Source organism: Cornus florida, unplaced genomic scaffold (genome assembly GCF_030987335.1).
Source record: "Cornus florida cultivar Cherokee Brave unplaced genomic scaffold, ASM3098733v1 CherokeeBrave_3.0.0_Hap2_scaffold_343, whole genome shotgun sequence".
NCBI lineage: Eukaryota > Viridiplantae > Streptophyta > Magnoliopsida > Cornales > Cornaceae > Cornus > Cornus florida.
In genome coordinates, this window is record NW_026775853.1 from 1 (window position 1) to 13106 (window position 13106).

Genomic DNA, 13106 nt, shown 5'->3' on the forward strand with positions numbered 1-13106 from the left:
GGTACGAGAAATGGTTGGGGGCAATGAAGTAGGTGAAGTGGTTGGATTTTGCGAGCTGTTCCAACCACTGCTGGATGTGATTCCAAGAGCCGAACGAGAATGAATACCACACAGAAGAGTCAAGACCAGGCTCCCTAATGGAATGTTTAACCGATCCATTTCGGATCGACCGAATTGGTACGGAAGTTGTAACATGGGAAAACCACAGAAAACACGACTGATTTGAATAACCCGGTGACCTACCAATTGTAGAAGTAGGATCTTTGGCAAGCAATAAGAACTTAAATAATACAATTCAAGTGTACCATCTTCTTTCTCATTTCGAGGAAAAGGTGCGGAAGGAAAAGGAAACAACGGAGGGATCCGAATCGGACCTAAATGGGAATGACATGAAAAGTGTTTTTCAAAACCTAGCATTAAGGGCGTTACGACGATATACGAGAGGAATAGAGAAAAACTCGTGATTGGTGTGGAGGGGGAGATCTGTTTATGATATAGTTCAAGAAAGAGTCGTCTCATTTCCTTACTTCTTCGTTCTTTCTAATTCATTCACTTCAAGGCTGGTTCTGAACGCCGTGTAACATCATCTTCAACCAACCTCCACCGGTACCTTCCCTTTCGGTGCGGCCACTAAAGAAAGAATTGCTTATACACTAAACAGCTGCTTATATACGCTTACTAAAATACTACAGTAAGTCTTATTCTAGCCCAAGAATTTTATTCATATATGGAGAGCCGGGATTTCCCTCACATAAATTGGGGAGGGGAGGGCTACGCAGCTTGGACTCTATCCAGGGCAGTCTCTCTAATACAGGTCTACGGGCTCTCTAAGCGCAGTAAGCTACCTTAATCACAGGGTCTCAATGGCTCCTATAGCTAGCCTTGGCTATCGTTCCTTCTGAGCTGGGATACAGCTCTCTGTTTAGCATAAAGAACAAGGTTCATGGGCAGTTCCTCCTATATGACTATTACAGATGTTCGAAGGGCTTCCTTCTCAAGACATAAGCAAGGCTTCCTATTAGAACATTCCACTTCAAATTCATTTCATTATTATATGAGAATCTCAGATTTGACTTTCCCTATCACCGGACAGGCCGAGAGATAAGAACAAGAAAAAACAATAGCGCAAGTAGTTGTTGTTTCCTAAAAGAGAAAGTCAGCGTGCAGAGAAGTGTCAAAAGTAGAGGAGCACTTTCTCGTAGCCGAAGAAACTGGAAAACTTTCAGGGTTTATAGGGGTGAAAGGTGTAACGGAGAATCAACATCTGCGTGTGAGACTCGCGTTGTTTTGGACCATATTTGCTTTGTTTTGTTAGTTCATGCTTATGCTTTGAACTCACTCGCATCTTCCTCAACGTAATTCCGTATATAGTGTGAGTCTTTTCATAAGATCAAACTCATTCCCTCGCTCGGGTCTTTTCCACCATTCCGTACTAAAGGTCAAATCAGAATTTGGTAAGCCCTAGAAACTTGACCCCGGGTAAGGTTGAATTACGAAATGGATTTCCAATGTTACCCCTTTGTTTAGATAATGAGGATCAGAGAATTTGCTCTTTGTTAGCGGCCCAGGCATTCTAGTTCGCTCTTCCCAGGCCGATCATATGAACTTCAGATTAGGTGACAGGAGCAAGGTTGAAAGCTTCAGAAAGCAAGGTCTAGTACAGAAGCAGAGTATAGATAGGGGAACCCTGACCCATTATCTTACCTAGCCAAACTCTACACCTCTGTAGACCAAAGCTTCGTCTACCGGACGCGGGGGCGGATCTTTCTTGGGATGCGCAGCCTAATTTCGTACCCCAATGTATGAGACTTTCTTGATGCTGAATTACCTACTACTTTTTTTTCTTAGCTTTTCGCTAGGGAAATACTACCAGCAAGAGAAGCTATGCTGACCAGAAGCTTTCCATTTACAGGGCATAAGTGAGTGCTCTGAGCATAGTTAGAATAGCTCATCATAAAAGAAAAGGGGATGCCTTGCTACTGAGCATGAAGATTGTACGGTTGAAAGGGCGGCAGGGGAGAATCCTATTTATTATGACTAAAGCACAGATTGGATAAGCTGCCCGCTAACTCATCAGCAGGAAGCACGGGGAGTTCTCTAATCAATCTGCTGGGAAGACCTATCCTATTCATGTGTCGGCACTTCCCTTTTTTCTTTTAGGCTTTCGTCGACAGACTGAATTATAGGTGCAAGGAGGCCATTTTAGTGCAACTGACTATGTATTGGTACGCTTGGTTGTGAAAGAGAGATCTATTTTTCTATTCCCAATGTTCAGTGTGGGAGGACTTGAATCAGTAGCGATCCATTATCACGTGCTGGGGACAAAGCAAGACTTGGGCATAGCAACAACCCTGGAATGTGAGAAAATCGGGGGGTTTGTAAGTGCTATTCAAAAAGCAGCAGCGAGACCCGTTTCATTCTATGTTGCATCACAAATGGAGAATCAGATCGGTTTATTCATTTAAGTAAGAGAAGCGGGCGCTTGCTTTCCTCAATAAGTTAGATGGAATGAACTGAAGGGTTGAGAACAGAGGTGAAGCCTATACGAAAGATTCCCGAGCTTCTCCTATTGAAATAGGTCGGTATCAAAGGATCAAACGCGGACCAAGCCAAAACTGACACATTCTGGGGAAGCTGCGAGATGCCCAATCACACACTGAGTTTCGCCACATTTCATATACTGCGAAGTGGGTCTCGGACGAATAGATGGTTGTGCGCTAAGAGGGTGACTTGTGGATCTGAAGTTTGATCAGAATTTCACAGAATTACACGAGATAGGCGGTTGTTGGGGGGTTTGGTGTGTCTCCGACGAAGGTATGGGCACAGCCTTCAGCCCGAAACCCCCTCCTTGCCAGCACGCAAGGCTCATGGTGGCGATAGACCGGATCGGCGAAAGAATGAGAGTCCAATTTCCATTCTACTAACTGAACGGAGGTCCTGGAACCGATTTAGGGCGTTAGGTTCTTCTTATCTGACACCCAGTCTCCGGCAGAACGCTTGGATCATGTGGCTGTGCTGTCAGTCCACAGTAAGGCTTGGCTACGCCTTTTCATGCTATGTGCAAGATATTATTATGTAAGAAATTCCCAGAGAGTTTGGAAGAAATTCCTTAGCTACCCCCCTATACTTGACTACGCCACCTTACCCCTCAGCATGTGCAAACGGTTAAAAAGAAAGAAGAACCAAGCTTCAATTTGCTTTGATCACAGAGAACAGACAGGGGTATCGTACGTGAACAAAGGTTTCTTTGTAGTACGCCTATACCAATAGGTTATACCGAGGAATGTCCCAATCTACCTCTAAATCAGAGTTGTATTCCCATGGGGCACGAAATTCGGCAAAGCATCGATAGAAATGTCATATATAGAGGGGCAAGGGCACACGCTCGAAAATGCTCTTGTCCTTATACCAAACATTCATGTTTGCTATGTAGGATTCCTTCTTTAGGTCAATATTCTACGTGGGAGGAAAGAGTATTGATCCAATCCTTCGACAAACTCAGCATTAAGTTCAAAGACTTTAAAAAGATGAGCATATTCTGAACGGTCAGTTAATGAAGGGGTCTATAATAGCTATGCCAGGTTCATCTGTATAGGTCCTTCTGCCCGTGGTGTGGTGGCTTAGTAGTAAGGAAATTGAATCTCATTTGCTTTCTATCGATCTACTGCTGCCCTACCTCGCAGGAAGGAGCAGCACTCGCAGTTGAACCTGTTGATTGAGTTTACCATGGGAAGGCATGGGCATAGGCCTCATAGTCAAAGGCATCCGAAGAAGCAGGGGCAGCTAATACTAGTAGCCGGATGCGTCAGGTACGAAGATGAAGGGTTTACGGATGGGGGAACAAACCTGAACCTGCTATGGAGAGTGATACAAAGCTGATGTAAGAGTTATTGCGTGCGCAACCAATAAGGAAGAGCCTTCTAGTAATTGTGTATCGCTATTTCCTAAGCTCTAGCTTTCTTTCTAAATTCTGGCTGGTGTTTCTAAATTGACTAGAGTAGAATAACTATACCCGCGTATCACCCTTTGAGGGGGTGAAGAGGCTTTTTTCTTTCATTTATTTCTTCAGGATAAGATCTAGACCTGCATACTTCCTTCTTTGGGTCTGTTGCGTGAGGCTCAGCAAGACGACGTGACTCGGAATCTTCATAGATTATTTCTAGTGCGAGTCTCCCAGCCGAAGCTGCGTACTCTTCCTCATATCATCTGATGGCAAGTTTAGCCCGACATTCCCCATCAAGGGGGTATTCCGAAATGAACTGATCGACCAAAAAAAGAGCTTTTGGGCTCGAAGAAGAGTCATAGTCACGATCTTACTGACGGGTGGGATAAGTCATTAGCAATCCCTAATCTAGTATTCCAATTCACGTGGAGTTCTGCCCTCCAACAAACTACCAGGCAAGGCATTGACCACATAGTCAGCGAAATCACAGTGCTTCAGTTCGGCGTTAAGATGATAGCAGCCTAGCAGCCCGCGCACAAGCAAGCGACTCAGTCAGAAACAAGAAACAGATTGAACTCATTTCCAATCCTTATTCGCGTAAAAGTCGAAGATGCGGAAGTTGAGGAATGACATTTGACAGCAAAAACGAAAATATTAGCTCTCTCACTACAAAAAAGGAAGCAAGACAATTAGATGCGAGCTATGTCTTCTTCGTTTCCTCAATGCAGTCGGGAAGTCATCTTTTAAGGCAAGGGGGTTATAAGGGTATGTTGCCAAAGCACTTCTAAATGCTTCTCTTTCTTCAGTTTCATCCGTGTGCCATATTTCCATATATAGATCGAATGATCATCAATGACTGAAATGAAAGCTCAAAAGCCCCTCTGTTCCTCTAATTGACCCTCTCAAGTCAAGTCACTTCATGCGAGCTACTATCTCACGAACTGAATCTCTCATATAGAGAAGGAAGCATTTCCAATCGTTAGAGAAGGGATCCCGGGGTCAAATAGGAATCAATGATCTGGCTAGATGCTTAACACATGCAAGTCGAACTTTCTTTTTCTCTTTTCAATCTCGGACAAATATCGGAGTTTTCGGGGCCAACAAAGCTTACGACAACCATTCCTATTTTGCGGAATCTACTCACTTAGGAAGGCCATGGTGGTCAATTTTACATGAACTTGTCGGAATGTCTACTCTTGCGTGAGACATGTTTCGATCCATGGACCAATCAATAAGTGACAGCAATGAACTTTGTTACAATAGCCCTTCTTCCCTTACTGGGTATCTGGTGTTGTCCAACCCGAGAGGAATTCCATTTCCGTCGGTGACTACTATGCCAGAACTCATCTTAGTGACCTATGCATGTATCCGCCTAAACTAAGGAATTTAGGGACGAGGGCTCAGAAAGAAGTAGATGATGGCAATGATGAGAGAGATGGCGCGATGTTGCAGGTGGTCTTAACTTCAATCTTGCATCTTTGGCTTGTTCAGTTCAAAGACTTTTTCAACTACCTTCGGACCTGCTTCGAGTAAGACTGGGGCCAACTCTTTCTTGGCCACGCTTCATAGGGACTCTCTTCTTGAATCCCTCTATGTAGTAACGGGGTTAGCAGGCAAGAGCGAATTGAGGCAAATCTAGATCGTCTGAGACTGATGTATTTCTTCTCAAGGTTGGGCTTTGTCAACAACGCCTGAACAGGTTTACTAAAAAAGGGGGGGAATTGACGCATACTTTCATCAACCTTCCTTCTTGTTCGAGTAGAATCTCGGCTGTCTGTTGACCTGTAACAAATGTCTCCTATAGCTGGAAAACCTAAGAACGTAATTTCCTTTAAGAAGACAATCTGAAAATGGAATTTCTTCATGCTCATATAGCTGGTAAATGAGTCAACCCCATTTCTGCCTTTATTAGATGTCTCTTTTTTCAATTGTTCGATCTCATATAGCAGCAAAATGACTAATTCTCCTTCAATGACTCCATTTTGTGTCGATTCGGTGAGCCTGGGGACCAGCACCTCTCTTTTCTTCATAGGTAGTAGGATTGATCAGATGTTCTAAGAAAGAGAGCTCGCGCTAAAGTTCTAAAGTGGAAAGTTTAGGAAACCCCGTGTTTTCGTCCTCCATTGAGTTTTCGCCTTACGACCTAGTCTCTTTTCTAAAAACTTCATTCTCATATAGCAGCAAAATCAGTCGGTCAAGCCCCAAAACTATCTCGCATATGCTCTTCGCCGATGACTCTATATTCTCAGGGCTGCTGTGGAAGAAGTGAGCACTCTTCGACAGATTCTGTGGCGTTATGAGCATCTAACTGGGCAACACATAATGTAATCTTTGATTTTCAGTCGCAATGTCAGTGAAGATGATAAGGACTTGCTGGGTGAGATTTTTGGCATTCCAAGAGGTAATCCACATACCAAATATCTTGGCCTACCACCACTGATTGGACGATCTAAAAGACACAGCTATTCCTGAAGTGTCAACTCGAAGAAGAGAAAAGGGAAGAACCCTTTACGAAGGATTACCAAAGCGACAAGCTTACCCATATTAGTAAATAATATTCAATATTGAGTATCAGCGGAATTTCTTGCACAAGCGTAAATGAGATAGTGAGGTTATCTGGCAATGATAGCACAGACTCCACTTAAAGGTAACGATTCCAGCTTTGGCGCCACCTCTTCCAGGCACATATCCCCGGGAGAACTAGAGGATTCCACCTCGTCCTCCCAAAGATTCATGTTCATTGTTCGGTGGGCAGGGGGATGTGTATTCTTTTTGAAGACTATTCATAGGAATGGCAATCCATTCCCACGGAACTCGGGTGCTTGAATCGAATTTGGACACTTGTGCCTGTCAAAAGAAATAGGTTGGCCATGGCATTCACTCCATCTCTCAAGAGGATTCAACAGCATTCCCAGAAGAACCATTAGCAGAGCCGGTTCGATCACTTGCCTGAAAGAATCAGGAAATCTCTCGGAATTGGCCTCCTGCAGTTCAAGTTCAGAGCGGATCTTACTCACTGAATTCTACAATTCTTTCTATTTCTCATACATAAAGAAGAGAGTACAACGAAGGTGGAAACTCCTTTGAGAATGGCTTATGCTCGAAAGTACCCCCAAACACAAGGCTGTCCTCTTTGCCTGGAACTCCTTCTCTTTAGGAATTCTGACTCAATTACTATGAATTCTTTCGCGTAATCCGCTGTCAAAAAAAACAATCATTAAGGCTTGCGTGCCGGCCTACTACCATAAGCACTAGTAAGAAATACACCAGTACCCGGACCAGCAGAGAGAGGTAAAGGAAGGAGGTAGTAGTGCAGATAGGTCTTACAATAGGACTTAAACAGATACCAGTAATAGTCAAGCACGGAATGCTACCCAGGATTGGTGCGCGCGTGCGAGAAGACATGAAGCTTAGGGAAGGCAGATTAGACGTTTACGAGTGAGATGTCGGAAGATCAGAACTCTATTCAATGTCGGAACAGAAATGCTGCGAAAGCCTATAGAGAGAAGTAGTCTGTGGAAAAAGAGACCAACTCATTATTATTATAAGAGATATGAAGAGCTGTCCTATTTCATGAAAAAGAATGAACCTCACCCCAAGCCTATGTTTCTGTGGCAGGGGTCGAACCCCAATCCAGCTAATCAGCTCATGCTAAACCTCCGACTCACATACCTGCTGCTAAGCTAAAGAAGGAAGAACTGGTTCGAGTGGGTGCACCGTAAACCAGACCAAGAGGGGGAAGAACACAAGCATAAGGGAAAGCTTGAACTCCTGGGCCTCATAAAAGGCAGCAAAACAGACGAGGGATGACTCAATGGGAAATACTGAGAAAGAGGCGGAGAAAGTGGCTTAAAGGTCACTACAAGGGGCATAGAAGAGAAGTGTTGTAGGATCGCCAAGACAAAAGGATGGGATGCTTGGGTTTTTAGACAAGCCTTGGCTAGGTGGACCGATGCCGACCCAACTAACTGATTGGGTATTTTGACACTGCTTCACTCCCTATGTTGGGGTGATACCCCGATTTCTCTCTGAAGGCTTCAACGAATAAGAGCCTTGAAAGTTCAAGAGTAGAGGGTCGTTGCCACTCCACCAACAGAAAATGAACCAGCAGGCCAAGAATCTCGAATCTGACCCGCGTAAGTGAACATCGTAGTAAGCAAATGAGCAAGCGGGTAGTCTCGGTCAACGGTTGGCTAAGAACCTTTGGAATCAAGTAAATAATACATTTCCACTCTTTTGTTTGGCGAACGTCCTTCTGGAAAGTTTTTGAAAAATATTGCATTCAATGCAAGGGCAAGGGTCTGGTTCAGATAGAAAGTTGACTAATCCAATAACGCGATCGGGGGATATCTAAGTAGGGTGGCTTTGTTGCCTCTATTTCCGAAGCAAAATGAATTGACAACTGGCTGATCCCGGTGGCAAGCGGTTTCCATAAGTAGAATGGTTGGAGTTCTATTCTAAGTGATTTCTTCCAGAATGTTGTGACTTCTGTGACAGAATAAGAAGGTACATCTTCAGGAACCACTCCCATTACTTCATAAAGTCTGCCAGAACAAACTTTAGAGGAAAGAAAACAATCCTTGATCAATCTGCTATGGAATGACCCCACAGATCTTCCCAATTTTGAAGTGGAATTGACAGCAGTGCTCACAACACTCAGCCAACACCAGGATTTCCCAGTTGATTTGCAAGCGGCCATCACTGACTTTAAGGGACAATTGCCAGCTCTGGCTGATTCCATATTCCAGTCGAACAAAGTCAGATCTAGAATTTCATGAATCAATAAAAAAAGGGGGGTGAACGGAGTGCACTTGATTGAGCCAATAACTACCGCTCCGCTGTAGCTACTTTTTGAGCCACTTTCTCGTCATCACGAGCTAAAGCTAGATCTCAATAACCGTCTATACTCGTATACCACCTTGGGTTTCTCGGAATAAGGGGTCGCCCTTTACCTTATATAGGTGGCATGCATGATTGCACCAGAAGGAGAAAAACCATCCGTTGAGTGTGGGAAATGGTCTAAGAAAGTCTCATTTGCAAAGAGCACAATAAATCATACGCACAGTGCTCGTCTAGCCTCTCGTCTCCGTCTATTTGCCAATCTATCTTCATGGTGAGAGCGAGCAGAAAGGTATCATCCCTGTTCTCCGGGTTCTAAGTGACCGAAGATGACTACTTATTACAAGCAAGACGCTAGATCTTTCATAGCCTGCGGATCTCAAATTCTACTATGAAAGGCGCCGAGATCCATAGGTAAAGCTAACTTCTAAAAAGAGTGTTTTTGTTAGGAAGATAGAAAGCAGACAGCCTATGAAAAACAAGATTTTGATCAAAGAAGCTTCGAAGTTGAACATGACTGGGTGGGATAGGAACAGCTTGATTTCCATTGTATGGTAGTTTTCGTGCTTGGAAAACCTCCGATTGAGTCCTATTTGGGTAAGAACATGTGAACGGCAGAGAAAGGGACTTAAAACGAACGATCATGGCCATAGAAAACAATCATGAGAATGACTGGCCAGAGAATGGATAGAAAGCTTTTCCTTCCCAACAACAGACTTCGCTGCTCATAGGGTGGTGCTGAAGTGAAGTTATTCAATAAGCAGTGCTTTGGTTGGACCTGACATCCACCTAGTAATCAAATAAGATCCCAAGCTAATTAGGAAATCAGGTTCTAGTTTTCTTTTGGAAAATGAAATAGACCCGGCAAGAAAAGAAAAAGGTAGCTCAACGGGGTCATTACAAAGGGTAGTCCTAAGACGCAAGTATACAGAAACAAACGATCCTTCTCAGAATAAGAAATGGGAAACCTAGCTTCCCTCCCTTTGAAGTGCATTTATTAGATCAGCTCTCCCCGAGAGTCACTAGAAAGAGGATGAAAGGCCCGCTACTTCTTCATTCATGGCCTATTTTTGGGTTGATCTCCCTTTCTCATTCGACCTGGGGCAAAAGAGAAGTCGTAGAAAGAAAGGCTCTTTCATGCAATGCATAACGGGCGGGCCTCCTATGGATTCCTCCAACTCAATGAATGAAGGGAGAAGTATGAGGAAGCCGGCTTTCTATATGAAGATTCAAACAAAAAGGAACCATATCTTACTGAATAATTTGACTGAATGAGGAAGAGCTCTTTATGTGGTCTCACTTTACCACCATCTGAAATGCGCGAAACTTCGATTTTTGGAAGCCAGTACATGAAGATTCTCCCTTTTCTTACGTGCAATTCCCCTCTTTCGGTAAGCATCCAGTATCTCAGCAAATGAACATTTCTCTAAGCTTATCCTGTAGCTTATACGTCGTTTGAAAGCTGCTTCAAGGATCCAACGAATAGCTAAGGTTTGTTGACGATCCCTGGCTACAATCCCGGGGACATCATAAATAGTACCTGCTATTCCTACTTTTTCCACTTCGCATATGGGCTTTATATTCTCTAGGGCGTCAACCATAAGTTTGATTACATCTTGTTCAGTTCGGGCTGGGCGATGAAAAGTTTGATAAACAATAGCACGAACTCTTGTTCTTTTACCTTCTTTCATGCGAAAGTTGACCAACTTCGTGATCAATTGTTTTTGCTCACCATCCAAGCCCCCCATATAGCTGAGAATTTCCGAGCAATTGGAAGACGCTTTCGATGACGAGGCCGAAAAATGGATATTACGCGATCGTTACTGTCCATCTTTATCAGCCAACTCCCCTGTTTCCATCTTTCCTTTGACCAACGGGTCCTCAAACCAACTTGTCCTTCCTTTCGCAAGTCACTTATAAGACGTGAGGGATGCTCTAAGTCATAACGGGGAGGGTTCGAAATGGTGAATTGAGGTAGAGTAGACCACACAGCGTCTGAGGCACTCGTTGCCGAACGCTAACCATTGGATGCTCTTTCAAATGAAATTTTCCGCTCTGAGCCCGGATCCATGATTCTCTTATAAAAGAAAAGAGAAACGAATTGGATGGAATTGATGATATGACAAAAAGTCTTAGTCGAGAAATGAAGGATCAAAGAAAGCCTAATAAATGCCCAATCCTCTTTCCTCCGTCTCTTCTGCTTTATTCAATGTGGAGTGAATAGAATAGTCAGAACTTACGGTGAAAGGACGAGTCACGTTAGGAATAGGACCTCTCATGAGTATGGATTGCACCGAGCATAAGCTCCCCCCTCAAAGTCAGGTAAGCCGGATCTTGGTAAACCAATCAGATAGGAAGAGTGGTTTGCCCTGGAGTCCATGCCTTCTGAAGGAATAGCCGGTTTGCTTCTTTGGTCATCCGCATCCGTAATTAGCTAGGTCGCTAGAGGTTCATGCTAAGGGGTAGGAAGTCTTATAGCGCACATCTCAGACGCTATTTCCCTTTCCCCATATGCCGTATGTATGACTGGTTCAACGCATATTGATTCACGTCTGTCTCATTTACACTGTGGTGTGGCTCGCCCCGGCTCGTATTCCGCTTAGAAAAAGAAAGGTCCTAGGGTCAGCTAACGACCGGACTCTAGCGCGGCTACTCATTGAATTGAAGAAAGGGGCGGGCTCTTTCTTAACAAGCGATACAGGAAGGGGAAGGGTGACCGAAAAGAATGAAACAAGGTATTTTGGAGTTGAACCAAAAAGGAGTGTTCTCGATCTTGCTAGCGCACCTTCTGGCAAGAGGTTGACAAATGAATTCGTCATGAACGGGGCATCCCTAGCGTCTATAATATACCATCTCCGCCATCTCAAGTCCTGACTTTGAATACGAACCGCTTTCTCTCTTGTTACAATATAAAGAGGGTGGAGCAGCATGAGCACTTGGAGACCACTTTACGTTACGACCCGCCAACCAGAAGGGAAAATCCTTACCCGACGCAAAGAAGCAATCCATCGGAGTTGACAGAACGGAATACGAAAGGGGGGCCGAAAGAAGGGGGATGACCCGCTGACGATCTCGAAAAGTCCTTCCACACGGTACTCCCCGGCGAGTTCAGTAGCATCAGCCTAGTCACCCAGGAAAGAGATTCATCAACGGACCTAGATGATTTTCGACTTATAGCTTTTTGCTTACCGAGGCCTCACACTTACAGGAGAGTTTGTTGAGCCTTCCTTTCTTTCTTTGGGGGGGTGTCTTTGGCTTTTTTTCTTCATCCTTCTTGTTGCTTCATCCCTGAAGGCTTCTTCAACATTTGGTGTAAAGACCATGAATGTACAAAGATGTATGGGGGCTTCATGCCCTGTACCGAACGAAGGCCTCAACCTCTTCACCGATTGCATACGCTCAAGAAGAAATTCTTTTGATATTGATTTAGATATTCAAAAGATTCACAAAACGCGTAAGCATTAGTCAACAAAATGGCTGCATATACTATGTAGGCTATTTCTTCTTTCTTGGCTTAGAGTAGGTCTCCTCTATCAGAATGGCCGGTCAGTACCAAGATACTCACGTTTGCGGCGTCGAGCTAGTTCCTTGGCTGCTTGCCTCAATGACTATCTATTTTCATTAAAGATTACTTTAGTTAGATAAGTCAGTAAGGAAGTCCCTTTAATTTCACAGGGATATGTTAACAGTAGTAGTGCAGGGAGTGAAAGCTGTAATTGAATAGTGCTTCTACTCATCATATTACGGAAATGGATTCTTCCTTTTCCAAAACAAAGATCAGGCTCGTCGAGACCTGTGATCAGCGTCGACTATTTGGGTTCGGGTAAAACAGCTTCCTCGATGTTTTAGTTGTATGATAGAGCGGCTTTATGAGATTGCCGTTGATAAGAGAACTAGCTGACTCCTCGCTTAGAAGGCTGGAAGGCTGAGGCGCAAAAGAATGAATTTCAGACGCAGAAGCAGACTAAGATAGATGCATTGACTCTCTATTCCTATTCCTTTGGTCGAGCAAGTGAAGTGTGAAAAACCTACAAGCAAAGCTTCCCTACATACATACCTATACGCTGTAGTTTCTGCCCTATAAGTTGGTCAGGAATGGTTCTTCTTCTCAAAATGATACGAACTCCTTCATTCCATTAGACAAGAGAGTCTATCATTCTTAGCGCCGGCATAAAGAAGTGGAATTCTTTTTTTGGTACTCCTGTTACAATACTGTCAGCCAAGAACTGAAAGTGGCAGATGGGTCTCTATAGCTGATAGAGCTGGGTGGTAAGGGCAGGGGAAGTGAGTCTCATCCCTTTCTTATCAAATTGGCTTATCAAAT

At 44.0% G+C, this 13106-nt stretch overlaps 2 protein-coding genes across 2 annotated transcripts; both read right to left on the minus strand.

Moving 5' to 3' along the window:
- Nucleotides 1-6: 6 nt before the first annotated feature.
- LOC132291141 (putative cytochrome c biogenesis ccmB-like mitochondrial protein) lies at nucleotides 7-3051 on the minus strand (the record flags this gene model as incomplete). Its single annotated transcript, XM_059790246.1, has 1 exon — nucleotides 7-3051. A coding segment is annotated over exon 1 (513 nt), but the record flags the coding sequence as incomplete, so codon positions are not given.
- A 4089-nt stretch (nucleotides 3052-7140) lies between these two features.
- On the minus strand, nucleotides 7141-13065 carry LOC132291142 (small ribosomal subunit protein uS7m). Its single transcript, XM_059790247.1, has one exon. It carries the CDS (start codon nucleotides 10528-10530, stop codon nucleotides 10084-10086), a length of 447 nt encoding a protein of 148 aa, XP_059646230.1. The 5' UTR covers nucleotides 10531-13065; the 3' UTR covers nucleotides 7141-10083.
- Nucleotides 13066-13106: the final 41 nt, after the last annotated feature.

Coding starts and splice junctions, on each gene's coding strand:
- LOC132291142 (XM_059790247.1), bottom strand. CDS start 10,530: ATGGGGGGCTTGGATGGTGAGCAAAAACAATTGATCACGAAGTTGGTC.